The 13,680-nt window shown below is 37.6% G+C and overlaps 1 protein-coding gene across 1 annotated transcript; it reads left to right on the top strand.

Annotated features, from left to right (window-relative positions):
* The first annotated feature begins 1,510 nt into the window (after positions 1 to 1,510).
* Positions 1,511 to 12,873, top strand: LOC140933679 (probable dTDP-glucose 4,6-dehydratase). Its single transcript, XM_073383287.1, has 14 exons — positions 1,511 to 1,784; positions 3,476 to 3,537; positions 3,897 to 3,953; positions 4,674 to 4,728; positions 5,770 to 5,861; positions 6,521 to 6,634; positions 7,634 to 7,725; positions 7,978 to 8,039; positions 9,209 to 9,261; positions 10,294 to 10,420; positions 10,946 to 11,031; positions 11,227 to 11,340; positions 11,787 to 11,888; positions 12,522 to 12,873. The coding sequence occupies exons 1-14, from the start codon at positions 1,751 to 1,753 to the stop codon at positions 12,579 to 12,581; spliced, it is 1,110 nt and encodes a 369-aa protein (XP_073239388.1). The 5' UTR covers positions 1,511 to 1,750; the 3' UTR covers positions 12,582 to 12,873.
* Positions 12,874 to 13,680: the final 807 nt, after the last annotated feature.

Genomic DNA, 13,680 nt, shown 5'->3' with positions numbered 1-13,680 from the left:
TGTTGAGAAAAATTTAGTCTACTTTAATCTCACTGTTTTTCATATAGCTACAGAAACGTAATTTTTCCGTTTTAAAATGATTGTTTCCACATTTTTTACGGCAAAGCTAAGAGTAAACTGTTTTCTGAATCTGATGGAAAAAGATTTTCTTATTACCCATGGTAATTTAGTTTCCCTGTCAGTTCCCGTATGTTGACAGTCTTCGCGCCAGAATGTGTACTTTCACCAAAAGAAATATCTAATAAATGATATTTTTTACCAATCCACTGGAACAAAAAAACGTTTCAACTTTATAATAGGGAATGATGCTGAATTCAAACTTTATTTTTGAAAAGGCAACAATGTTAAAAATACTGGGTTGATATAGAGTGAGAGTGGCGTTGTTAACGTGCGGGGGCTTGCGGGGGCGTTGTAAGTGAGAGAACTTTGTAAGTATATTTAACGTACAAAGAAGACAAACCAGCTGATAAACGACTTTAGAGTTATAATCTGGTGTTGACAGATTTTGTTCTTAGTTATAGGATATCAGATATAAGATATCAGACCCAGGACTGTATCGTCGCCATATATTTTAGAAGGGGAAAATATGGCTCTGGCCCAGCAACACTATCCTACTACTTATACGCTGGATAGCCGTACCGATATGGGTCGATATGGGTACTTGTAGGTATTGGGTAAGTCGATAGGTAGGGTCCTCATCACTTGAAGTTGTAGTCAGACTTTTCACATTACTCATTAATAAAAGTGTTCTACTGATAATGACAACAAAAACAAAAACACAAACAAACTGTGGGTACGGAGGGTGGGCAGAAAAAAAAACTCCAGTCACCTGATTCCCCTTTTTCTTTCGAGCGGCTGCCAGGGGTTCAGATAATGGAGATGGCAAAATGAGAACGTGGAAAAAGACTAGTTGGGTAGGTAGATTCTCTCTCAATTTCTTCTGTTTTTCTTCGAAATTCAACCCTCACTGCTTTTCTCTCCCGGGGGGGGGGTACTCCCATACATTACCTATACGGGTATGTGCCGCCCAAAGGGGTCGTGATTTTGAAGCTCCTGATTTAGGACGGGGTATCCATTTCAGAGGCGTTTTCTAGAACGGGGTATAATATTTCGAACGCATGAAAGCTCCACTTTTGTAAGCAGCCATTTGAAAGTATTCAAGGACAGATTGCTTTTAAAAATACGGTTCAATAAACCGTTGTACTCTTGTTGCACGCTAGAACGGAGTATAAAAAATTGGCCTATTTCTAGTACGGGGTGTCAGTTTTAGGGCGAATTCTAGAACGGGGTATAAAAATTTGGCCCATTTCTAGAACGGGGTATCAATTTTAGGGGAATTTTTTTCTAGAACGGGGTGCCAATTTGGAGTCCCGGGCGGCACATACCCACCCAAAAAATACGAAAGTGCCACCCCCCCGGGTTTTCTCTATTCGCGCTAGGGGCAGCCCGCGACACCTTGCACGTGGTGACCAGCGGCTTCGTACCGGTCTGTCGAATATCCGTCTCGATCTGTTCCGCAGTTTTCTTTCAGTCGTTTCAGATATGTGTTGGAAGTTTCACTTTCACAGTGGTTTTACTCCTTTTAAGAAGTAGGGGAAATTAGCAGATACCTGTTCTCGATGTGGCTAATTAGATGATTTTTCTCCTCTTTGCGTGGACGTTGAGATATCTTTCGTGGGATATCACCATCAGGAGCCCTGAAACTGTTTTTGTACCCTGGTGGTTTACCAATATTTGAGGAAGAAGAACTATGGCGTCCAAACCTAGAGTTATAGTACTTGGTGGTGAGTGGTTTGTCAACACTATGCTGCTTACTAAACCGTTTCATAGTAATCTTATTGTTTAGTGAGGAGTATTAAGTCAATTGATCATGATTGACCTTAGCCCACGCACCATTTCACCTGGGTTGAGGATCTATTTTCTTTCAATTGGATGAAGACAAAACATAAAAAAGGGAAACTATATATCATCAGAAGGCTTATATGTCGCCTCCGTCTCTCCCTACCTTTCAAAATAATATCACCGACAACACTGATCTTAACAGACCTTGGCACGGTTTTGAGGTGTATTAACTGTAGATAAATCATTTAAATTGAAATTAATACATTTTAATTTCCCCCATCTCACATTGTCTTCAATTCTTCAGCTAATTCTTTTTAACCAGTTAGAGCTGACCAAATTTGGTTTGCTACCATATATTATCCTGTCATTTACATCAGTCACTGATACTGGGCTGTCAACCACCCCCCCCCCCCCGCCTCCCTTCCCCCCATGTCTGAGTCTGACTCATCAAATATTGAGAACTGATAGGGAAAGGATGAAAGGTGACATAAACAGTTCATATTTAGTCACATTATCACTTAAATTTTAATGGCATACCGAAGTTAATGAGGACACACTTCATGTTGACAGTAGCTCAAACAATGCAGATTTTTTGAAATTTTATGGTTGGAAAGTCGAGTCTGCAAGAAATGGCAAACTTTGGCGATTATCTAGGAGATTTCAGACTCTAATCTGGAGACTGGGAGGTACGGTCCAAAATCTGGAGTCTCCCAGATTATCCAGGGGAGTTGACAGAACTGCAATAAGATGACCTGCAGGGCAACTTCCTTATGTAAGCCACATAGTGCCATTTCAGTCTGAAAACGAGGTTAGACTTTTGCCATTTTGGACTGAAATCGGGTATGGTTTTCGAGGGAACTGCAGGAGTGAATGAACGTATTTGTCATTTCTGTTCAAAACGTATATGAAAGAAAGAGTAATATGCAAATTCAAAATGGATTTTACGAAATCTTTGTGTTGGTGTTCTAATCTAAGTATTTTAATGATGACAGAATTTCCTATTAAAAGGCCAGGCCTCAGTTGTTCAAAAGGTGGATAGCGCTATCCATTGGATAAATCTCTGTCTAGTAGATAAGTATTGCACAATCCACTGAATAGAGATTTATATTATGGATAGCGCTATCCACCTTTCCGACAATTGGGGCCAGGTCTGAAAATGGGTGTAGGAAATGACATTTTTAGGTTTGAAATAGGGTCAGGATTTTGACAACTCTAGGCAGCACACCCCCACTAAGATTTTCAAATTTTCAGATTTTCAGGAGTCCCCTTCCCTCCCCCCCCCCCCCCCCACCCCATAATAGCAAATTACAACTCCTGATGGCAATAAGTAAGCCAACGGTGACCTCATTGTGTCTGGAGTCCTCTCTTTTCCTTTCGCTTCAGCAGAGAAAAACCAGAGAAGAGGAAATGACTGAATATTTTTTAATATATTTTTGAAATCAATTGACTTTGAGACATGACATTTCATGAGTGACTTTTTCTGGTACTTGTAGATCAAATATTAGTTTCACTTCTTAGCAGTTAAACGAACTGGTCATAAAGATGGCCTTTAAACGTGCTCTCTTTGACTAGCTGATGTCTCTCTCTCATGTTTATTAATATTGTTTTTAGTTGCTATCTGTTTTAAATGCAGGTCTAGGATTTGTTGGTCGTAACCTTGTATGTTATCTTGTTGAGCATGAGTTGTGTTCTAAGGTAAGAATATCTTTGTTTGAACCACTGGTAAAGGCTACCTCTATAATACATGGTAAGGAAAACATTTCAAAATACCAATGTACAAACCAACTCACTGGTACAGTGTAGCAGCTGGGTCAGTCAAGCATGAGCAAAGAACATCTGCAATTTCCAGGAAGAATAAGCAAACATATGTCTAACTTGTAGGACTGGCCTGAAAAATTGGCTGTTTTGGACTGCACAAGCTTTCCAACACTCCTGTACTTAAAGCCATAGATTGAGAACACCCTCTGTTATAAAATACAATTTTTTTTTCTGTGACATGTGCAATTTTGCAAATACTTATTACTGAAGTTGCCAGTCTATCTATCAATTTTTAGATTCGGGCAGTTGATAAAGTTCCACCAAAGACTGCATGGCTGAATGAAAGACACAAAGTAAGTTAGAATAACAGTACTATTCACAACTCTGTAACTACATGTATATAGCTTTGACAGTGCTGCAGGGTTTTATCTATTTTTTTTGAAGTTGGAGGGTAACCAATGTTGAGTATATAGGCAGAGAAAGTTTATGTGAAAAAAGTGGTAAATTTTCTACCTTGCATGAAGGCAGAGTACACTGGTGCCAGCTGGTCCCAGGTCACTTCTAATAAAACCCCAGTGTTGTCACTGATGACTCTGCAGAGATGTTTTCCAGAAGCTGTTCAAAGTTTTTGTGTGCAGTTACAGACCCTAAACTTAAGTCAACTAATTTTTGACCATCACAGGGGCTAGGGATGTAGGTCTCTCATGTCACCCATATTATGGGTATTGGTGTTCGGTGATCTCCATTTGATTATAAGCCATACCCGCTGCAGTCGCCAGTGAGTTGTCAATGTAACATACTATTTTGGTATTTCACATTATTGATGGTGAACAATGTACTGGCAAACTCGACCGAAATTACAATGATGAGCAATATGAGTTTCTCTTTTACCATTGTCATTTTATCAAGTGACATGAATGTTTCAGCACTATATAGCCTATAACTAGTATAGAGGATAACATTTTGAAGTTCTTATATGTGTGGCTTTAATAGTTCCTGCTACATACAGTAGATGGCTGTAATGATCAATAATTTTTATTGATCTGGGTCACTGTAAAAAACTATTTTTGCAGGAAGCTTTTCACCACAGTAATGTGGAGTTTAAAAGTGCCAATCTAATTAGCCCTGGTAAGAATCAGCTGAATACTATTATTTCTTTAACTTTTAAACAAGTAAAAATGAGGCATAAAGTTGAGGAATCTTTGTAAAATTTCTAAGAAATCCTCAAATTTCCTGCAGAGATTTTTTTCATTTTTCCTTCCCTCAAAGTGGGCCCAGGGTGCCAAGATGAAAATTTAAAAACTAAGTTTTTTAATAATTGCCCTTTGAGCAAGCTGTTGCTTAGGCTTGCTCAAGCCCAGAGCAATAGGCCATTTGCACTAACAGGTCATGTGACATCATTTTTATTAAAATGAAAGTTATATGATTTTGCCTTCAAAAAACCATTAGTGGGACATATCTTAAACAAAATAATAGTGATTTAGTTTTTCAAACCTGCACCATTTTCTTAAAATGAGTAAGTTTGTAGCTGGTCACGTGACCAAAGTGTGATTTTTAAAGCTATGAATTACCTCTTTCTGAACAGAAATTTTGCATTTAAACTTCAAGGAAATTGTTGAAGAGATAATGGTGGTAGCGTTTACAGCACATCTGAGCGTAACTATCAAACGTTTAACAAGGTACAAGCAAAAAGAAGTTTTGGCCGCCATGTTGGAGGGCAAAGGTATGCCGTCCAACATGGTGGCCATTACACTACATTGCTTTGTTGAAAAATCAAAGTGCCATAAAATATCTCCCTTAAATTTGTTTCCTCTCAAATTTCGGGTGTAAGATAATTTTGATGTGCTCAGTCAATTTTTGGCATCAGCAATTAAGATTCCAACTCATTGTTTAAAGGAAGCATTGGTCACATGACTTTGTAGTGCAGGTGGCCTATCATGTAATCTTGCCAATCTTGCCAACCTCCTTTTTCACTTACATGCTCTTTATCCCAGAAAATGTTACCTGCCATGAGGCCACTTGTAATTTAAAAATGCTAAAATAGAGTGCAGTTGGTTGCTTGACTAGTCTCAGGCTATTCAGGCAGCAGTTTTGTTGCACCCTGAAATTTATCAAATGCATAGTATTTACTGTTTCTCTTTCTAACCTCTTTGCCTGATTTCTGTATAGTCAGTGTGGAGAAAGCATTTTTGGATTCTGAAGGGGATTTTGACATTTGCATCAATTGTGCTGCAGAAACAAGATATGGGCAGTCTGAACAGGTAGTCAAGTTAGACCTTGTCTTGTTGGGACATAACAGAACAATTTCGCCCACAAACATTAAACGTTTGCTCAATATTGGGCCAGGGGCAGGGGGAGGAAGGAAAAAAGAGGTAAAAAAAGCAACTTTCCCAACACTTTTGACAATGATTGTAGGTTTGACCTGTAGCATAATCGCCATGCACTATACCTATCATGTATTTTATTATTGGGACTGGCCATGTAGTTTCTGGTTGTGGGAGCTTAAAATCCAAGAATGGCAGCTTATGGGAATTTAAAAATTAATGCACCCTTAAGATGGAATTTTAATCGGGATTTTGTCAGGGCACCCACAAGTAGAGCTCTGAAACATTTTTAGGAGTGATTAAAAACTTTGATTTTCATTGACACTTCATAAGAGGTGTGGGGATTTCAGGAATGGCCAGAAAGATGGCCATTTTTTGCCCCAGTAAAAACCACATCTTCTATAAAAAATGAAGGGGAAAGGATCGGCAGAGAAAAGAATCAGTTGATAACGGTGTAAGCTGTTGTCAATACCATTACATTTGCAAAGCAATTGTGAAAGGAGAAGGAAGAAAGAACTGTCATGCAGGCCATTATCCGCCATCGTTATTGTAATTTGAAAGTACAGAGATCATGCATGAGGTGTTCTTTCTTGTAGGTGTATAAAGATGGTATTTTAAAACTAAGTTTGAACTGTGCAAAACAAGCTTTAAAATCCAATGTCAAGAGGTATATTGAGATCTCCACTGCCCAAGTGTATTCTTGTGACAAGGTATGAAATAACATTGTAAGTCACATACTGTTAAATTATAAGCCTTACCTGTGAGAACTGTAAAGTGAATAAAAACCTGTGGACTATGTTGTAGTTAATTTCTTGTCTCAGTTAATTTTGTTTTCTCACTAGCTAATTTTTTTCTAACTAGATAATTTTTTTCTAACTAGTTTATTTTTTTCTAACTAGGTAAATAATAATTTAACTAGTTACATTTTTTTTGGCTGGTTGATTTTTGTTTTTGCAACAAATTATTTTTATAAAACCTGATATTTTCTTTTTTAAGTAAATGCTCAAGGGTTTTTTTTTGTTTGTTTGAGTAGGGTTAGGGTTAGCTATAGGGTTTGGGTTAAGGTTGGGGTTAGGGTTAGGGTTGGCTTTCATTAAGGTTAGGGTTAACTATAAGTTTTGGGTAAGGTTAGGGTTAGCTTCTTCATAAAAATTGAGTTTGTAATGAGTATCTTCATGGAATAATTCACATTATCATCGCATTAATTTAAGTCGCGTTAATTTCCAATACCTTAATTTCATGGAGCATTAATTTCCTATAATAAGGTAACCAGGTACATGCACCCTCAGTTTATGAATGTGAACAGCCTAAAATGTAAGCACTTGGACCTCTTTTAAGTAGCATCTTACTAAAGGGCCACCCTCTATTATTTTTTAGCCAGTTTGGAGGGTGCTAGCAGACAAAATTGTCAGTGTAGCGCTGTAAACAAAGCCCCTCTACTAAGTATCCACTTGTCTCTTCCACAAAGGTGACCTTGTTAAAGGTGGTATACTGTACACTCCTCATATTATTGAAATGCTTTGGGCTGATTTTTTAGGTTGCTATAGGTGGTTTTTACTTTAGTCAATGCCACAGCCACCATAGTTTTATGATTACTTATTAAGAAACTTTTCAAGAAGTATGTAACTATTTATTGTGCACGGTCCATTTGTATTTGCTTATCATTATTGTTATTATTATTAAATTTGTATTATTATTTTATGATCCAGGGTGAGAGCGATGAGAAGAGCAAAACATCACCTTGGACATGTATTGCAAAGTACAAACTTATGGTTGAAGAGGAATTAGCTAAACTTGAGGGGTAATGAATAGATCATGTAAAGCTGTGTTTTACATTTTATGCTTTTGGTTGTTGTTGTTCTTTGTTGTGGTTTGTTTGTTTGTTTGTTTGTTTTGTACTTGTTGTTCTTCCCACTGTCTAGAGGTACTCCACTCAAGAAATGACTGCATTTTTGTTAATAATTATATTTTCTTTCCCCTTGCTATTTTTTGTCTTCCTTTCTTTCCTTTTTGCTTTTTTGTTTTCATGCACTTTTACACTTTTTTCTTTCAGGTTAAACTACGTTATTGTTAGACCAGCAATTATTTATGGGGTAGCTGACAGAAGGGGGCTAAGTATGTTTCATTTACCAGATGAAAAGAGTTATTGTTTTAATACTACTATTGAATTCGTTCTGTCACTGACCACACTCACGGCTGGTGCACAATATACCAAGTGAATAACAAGTCTAGAGTTATGTCACAAAGAACACAACAATGATACCTAGCACTTACACAACAGAACAACACAAATTATAGTGCATATATCGATGTGGTGAATCGAGGATCACCCACACTCACGAATGGAAAACCCGTTTTCTAGTTATAATGATGTCCAACAGTTTCGTCTCCTTGTTACCTTTTTTATTAAATAGAGAGATTTAGAAATACGTTTGTGGCAAACACCACACGTCAGTTTCAAGTTAACAATTTAAATTTCAAATTCGGAAGTAGATGGATAATAAGTGTCCACAATAATTTGTATAGGTAATAGCATGATTTGTACGTGATATTTGGCATAAATACCACGAGTGATATTTCGAAATTGTTATACGTGATTTCACGAGCCGTTAGGCGAGTGAAATTTGAGACAATTTTGAAATATTACAAGTGGTATTTATGCCAAATATCACGTCCAAATCATGCTATTATTTGTTTATACTACTACCCACAAAAGGTTTGTAATTTTCACATGTAGGTATTTCAAATTAAGCTGAAATACCACTGCTCTAAGCCAATCAAATTGCAGAAATTTCTGATGTAGTAGTATAACGTAGGTAAACATGGAATGAAACTGCTCATTCTGTGCAAAGATCACCGAAAGTCGACGTAACAATTACATGCAAATTTGGATACGTGATACGGCAAGGACGTTTGTCGTGTTTGCCGTAAATTCTAAATCTCTTTTGTAATGCCACCACAAAGACAAACATGGAGTCTTGAGCTGTTGACTGAACAGTTAAGGATGTACATTTAGAATTCTAGTCATAGTTGAAAGCTCCCTCTGTTACATTTAACTGTACAGTTTGCGCCGTGGACCCCTACTGGATAAAAGCTGTCTTAAAACTCTTGTCTCGTATATTGCCTGGCATAACAGTGCACATTTTTTTGGAGAGGGGAAAGGGGAACTGTTGGTAACTTCGCTCAATTTTGGTTGGCTTTGCTATCTGCTAACAATAGGTAGATATTCAGTTATAGCATCTACTTGTAAAATATTAACTTTATTTTCTCTGATCTCGTTTCAGCCCCAAGATTGATTATTGGAGCTGTCTACAAACAAATGGGAGAAAAGATGAAGGTACAGTTGTTCACTGTCATCCTAAAATCTGGAAAATATGGCCATCAGAGCAGCACTTGGGATCCGTTTTTGTTCGATAGAAATAGCGTGTATAAAATTTCAGAGAAAAAAGGCAAGCTTACATGTATTGTTTTCTGTCTTGTGAGTCGACCCTTGACTTGATTGTCGATGAATGACCATCAATGGGAATTAACAGTTATTAGTTGGGTTTGGGTATGATATGAAGTATTGTTGGATGAAGTTGAGTAGGTTATGAAGTACTATGCAAATCGAGGAGGGTTTATTCGCCGATTAAATTGATTTCCTGTTATTTTACGATTGACGTCACTCGTATAGAATTCCAAATTTTTGTCAGTACTAGCTGATTTTAGAAGAATTAGCGGGGGATTTAAGCCAACCAGAAACTGAGAAATGAATGAATGAATGAATCTCTTTTATTTCAATACGGTAGTTTCGACAAGTTAAAAAAACGTTTTTACTTGAAATCCGTATTCAAATACACACTGAATATAATAGTCTGTTAAGGGTGACCGTTAAAGTACAAGAGTTATGTTTACAAATCTGTACGTGATCAAAAATACTTGGAATAGAAATTGAAAGAGGCAATAACAGAGAAATTTAAGGATAAATTTAAGGATGAAGTAACGATTTGACAGCCACCGATAGGTTTCTTTTAAAAAATGCTCCTAGACTTAGCTGATTTCAAGTTCTGAGGCAAAGAGTTCCACATTTGTGCTCCCTGTACGAAATTGAACCTTTGTAGTATTCCGTTTTAGGAAGACGTGATATTTCAATATCTAAGTTACTTCCTTTAAGGCGAGATTTGTAGGGGTTGCTTTTGCAGCTCATTGGAAAGAGTTCGCTCAGAAATTCAGGCACTTTTTTGTTTATAACATCATACATAAGAAGGCCAAGCCGTTTGTTCCTCCTCGTGGCTGAATTATCTCAATTAAGAAAATTAATGAATAAAAATATGGTTTATTTTCTAATTATGATGAGCTCAAGTGTTGACTACAGTGTTAAATATTTTAGTTGCTTTGGACAAAGGATCTAAAGATGAGTACTGTTCACGTGATTGACGTGTGTCGAGCCCTGTGGCATCTGGCCAGCCATGGTAACAGTGGTGATGTATTCAACTTGGCAGACAAGAGTGATACTAGTAAGGCTTCTTTCATGGAGTACTGCATCTTATTGCAGCCATTACAAGTGATGTTTTAAATTGCATCCCTTCAATTCTGATTACTCATAAATTATGCCTCACTGACACTTCTGTTAATACGTTTTGTCTGCAATATAATTAGTATGGAAAGAAAGATGTTATGTAATAACTTGCATTACATTGTAGTACTTTGAAAAGGTTCAGTGATCAACTATGAACGGCATGACGTGCTAGTTGGTGTGCTTTTTTTCCACGAGACTTAGACAAAGGGCTATGACCTCTCCAAAGGTGATATATTTTTCTCTTCGAGGTTGAGATTACTGCTCTCAAAAGGGGATGGATTCGATTCATACTATACTACTTGGACCAAAGATATTGGCTCTGCACTATTGCCATAACTCTACCCGGTCAGGTTACCAACTGTTTCCTCCTGATCTTTTCTGGCTCGAGAAGGAAGAATGGGGAGGGCGTTGAAGGTGATGCTTCCAAAATAATAAAATGATTAAATATGTAATTTTCTTTCAGCCCAGGGAAGCATCTCTAACTTTGTCTGTGAGATATTTGGAATTGAGCATGACTACTTTGGAACTATGTTGTCGAACATGGCACGGGTAAGTGCTTCTTTCAGCACCTCGTAAATTGCTTCAAACGGGTCACTAAATATATTATTACGTGCCGGTAGTTTATAATTTGGCATTTCCTTCAAGTCAGAATATATCTTCGCCATACACCTGTGTTATTTTTAATTCTTTTTTTTGTGAGGGGTTTATTTTACTTTGACATTGTCTACTTTCTGTACGTTCTAGCTAAACATGGCAAGCACTGTTGAGGATTCCAACGAAAAACACCTTGCTCCTTGGTCGGAAGCTTGCGAAAGAGATGGGATTCATACCACTCCCCTTAGCCCCTATCTGGATCAGGTGGGTTCCCTGCGTAGGTCGGAGAATAAGTGCAAAAATCAGTGGAATATTTACTATTACCGCGACAGTACTAGCTCATTTGATAGAGCGCTTGACCACGGAGCTGGCGGTCGCGGCTTCGATTTCCGGAACCGGACCAAAAATTAGAAAAATAAAATAACTAAGGAATGAAGGTACTCCCTGTGCCATGTAAAAGGCTACACCATTCTCCCTATTAGGAGGCACAAAAACAGTGTCTTCAATGAGTACTTTCGTGCTATTACATAGACACTCAAATAATGTGGCTTGGAGCGGGCCAGTATACTGAAATAACAATAAGTGAGTCGATTAATGTCTTTTGGTACTCTTCAGGTGCATAAGATGTTTGATCATTTCCTGTGATTGATCCCAAATAAAAGGTTATCAAATGTACTCCCAAGTTGTATAAGTATTACTTTTGTTAACAGGAGCTTCTCTATGACAGTCACTTGTATATAAATGGATCCAAGGTGGAAGAAACAGGGTTTAGTTACAACCAGCCTCTTCTCACTGGTCAAGCACTAAGAGAGGTTTGTTATACTTTCCCGTCATGTTTTGTTAATCACTCTGTTACTGCAAGATGCTGAGGCCGTTTCGTTTGCTCGTTTTCGTGTTATTTCGCCTAATTTGCCTGTTGCTAAAATGACATAGAACCCTTGAGGTTAATTTTAGTTCCCTTTAATGAGCTTTGTTTTGTGTGACCAGCTCTGCAAACATACATTTCGAAGACTTGGGGTTATTCTTTATCAATTCCTTCTGGTGTGAGATAGTTTATATGCATTTCTCAGTCTAAAAATTCCCTCATGCTGTAGGCCAACATGAAATGAGCAGAAGACTTTTCGTCCATGTCTTCAGTCTCTTCACTGGCTTGAACTGCGAACTTGTCCCCACTACTTTAGTCTTCACCTGTAAGAAAGTTCTGGGAAAGAAAGTTCTGGTTCTAGCTATAGGCAACATGTAAAGTGAAACTTTATGCAGTTGCGAAAAGAAAGCCTGAAAAAAAATTCAGGCTTGTACGGGATTCGAACCCTTGACCTCTACGATCGCTTTCTTTTCGCAACCGCATAAGTTGCTTATATAACTACGATGATCTTCACTCCGCAGTTTACAGATATGATTTTCATATATTCATAATTACTGTATAATGTGATCTTTTTGTGTAGGTCCTTGATGATTACGTACGTACTAGAATGTTTCCACCTTCACTAGCTCATCCAAGGTGATGGACATCTTTTATGCCTCAGTTACTATCAAGGTGCAGTGGAAGCGGAACAGTTAATGGTAACAGGATAAATCAATGACAAGATCGTTGCTTTGTTCCCTTCAACATGAAATGGCGAAACTCCTGACGCAATGAGATTCTACGTGAAAGTCACATAAAAGAAACTCCTGATGAAATTATGATTATGAAATTAAACGTGATAAGAAAGTGAAGAAAAGTAGAAGGGAAATGAAATGAAGCATTTTAAAGATTGGATGGACTTACAACTCCGCCGTACGCTTTTGTTAATGACGAGTGATCCGAAAGTCGAAGTTTTCTTAAATAAAGATATTTTTAAATGGTTTTGGCTTTCCATTTTATCTTGCTGTTTTAAGGTCCTAACGATAATCATGACGACTCATTTTATATCAACAGAAAAACTGTGCCCTTAAAACTTGTTGCATTCGACCGCAGAAGAACGGGAGATGTGAAGCCGGTTTTAACCTTCCCGCCTTCCTTTGCGTGCCAATTTCAGCGAGAGAGAGACGTCTGACCTCGAACCAGTGATCATTTCGCAATAAAATGTCTCCAAGTTTTACTCCTGACGTCGCTGAATTCATTAAAATTAATAAAACAAAAATTGCTTTCAGGGGTCAATTTAATAAATCTTTTACAAGTGTACTTTACAGGTGTAGCTTTTGTCTTCAGGCTCTTTAACAATTATTCCTCTAGCCCGAATGGGCTCTGAGTCAATAGCCCATGAGGCCATTGACTTAGAGGCCATGAGGGCGAGAGGAATAATTGTTTTAGTAAAATCCAACTAGTTGGTCAAAAATATCGCGAATAAAAAATTTTTAGCTAGTCAAAAAGCCCGCGCTTTTCTCTACTAGTGGGCTATAACATATGGCCTAGTAGTAGCTCAACCAATCAGAATGCAGCATTGATAATAGACCACAAGTTAGATTTTACTAAAAAACAATAGCTGCACTTGTAAAAGTTTTATTAAATTGACCCCAGGTCCAGGCAGAGATCATTCGTTTCTTTATTTCTATTCCTCCAAGCCTCGATACCGGGTTTGAATTTTAACATATCTAAATTGTCTATTCCTACCCTTTTATATG

This window comes from Porites lutea, chromosome 4 (genome assembly GCF_958299795.1).
Source record: "Porites lutea chromosome 4, jaPorLute2.1, whole genome shotgun sequence".
Taxonomy (NCBI): domain Eukaryota; kingdom Metazoa; phylum Cnidaria; class Anthozoa; order Scleractinia; family Poritidae; genus Porites; species Porites lutea.
Note: the sequence above shows the minus strand (reverse complement) of the source record. Positions and strands in the feature narration are given on the sequence as shown.

Coding starts and splice junctions, on each gene's coding strand:
- LOC140933679 (XM_073383287.1), top strand. CDS start 1,751: ATGGCGTCCAAACCTAGAGTTATAGTACTTGGTG. Junction 3,538..3,896: donor AGCATGAGTTGTGTTCTAAG/GTAAGAATATCT, acceptor ATCAATTTTTAG/ATTCGGGCAGTTGATAAAGT. Junction 11,341..11,786: donor TTAGCCCCTATCTGGATCAG/GTGGGTTCCCTG, acceptor TTTTGTTAACAG/GAGCTTCTCTATGACAGTCA.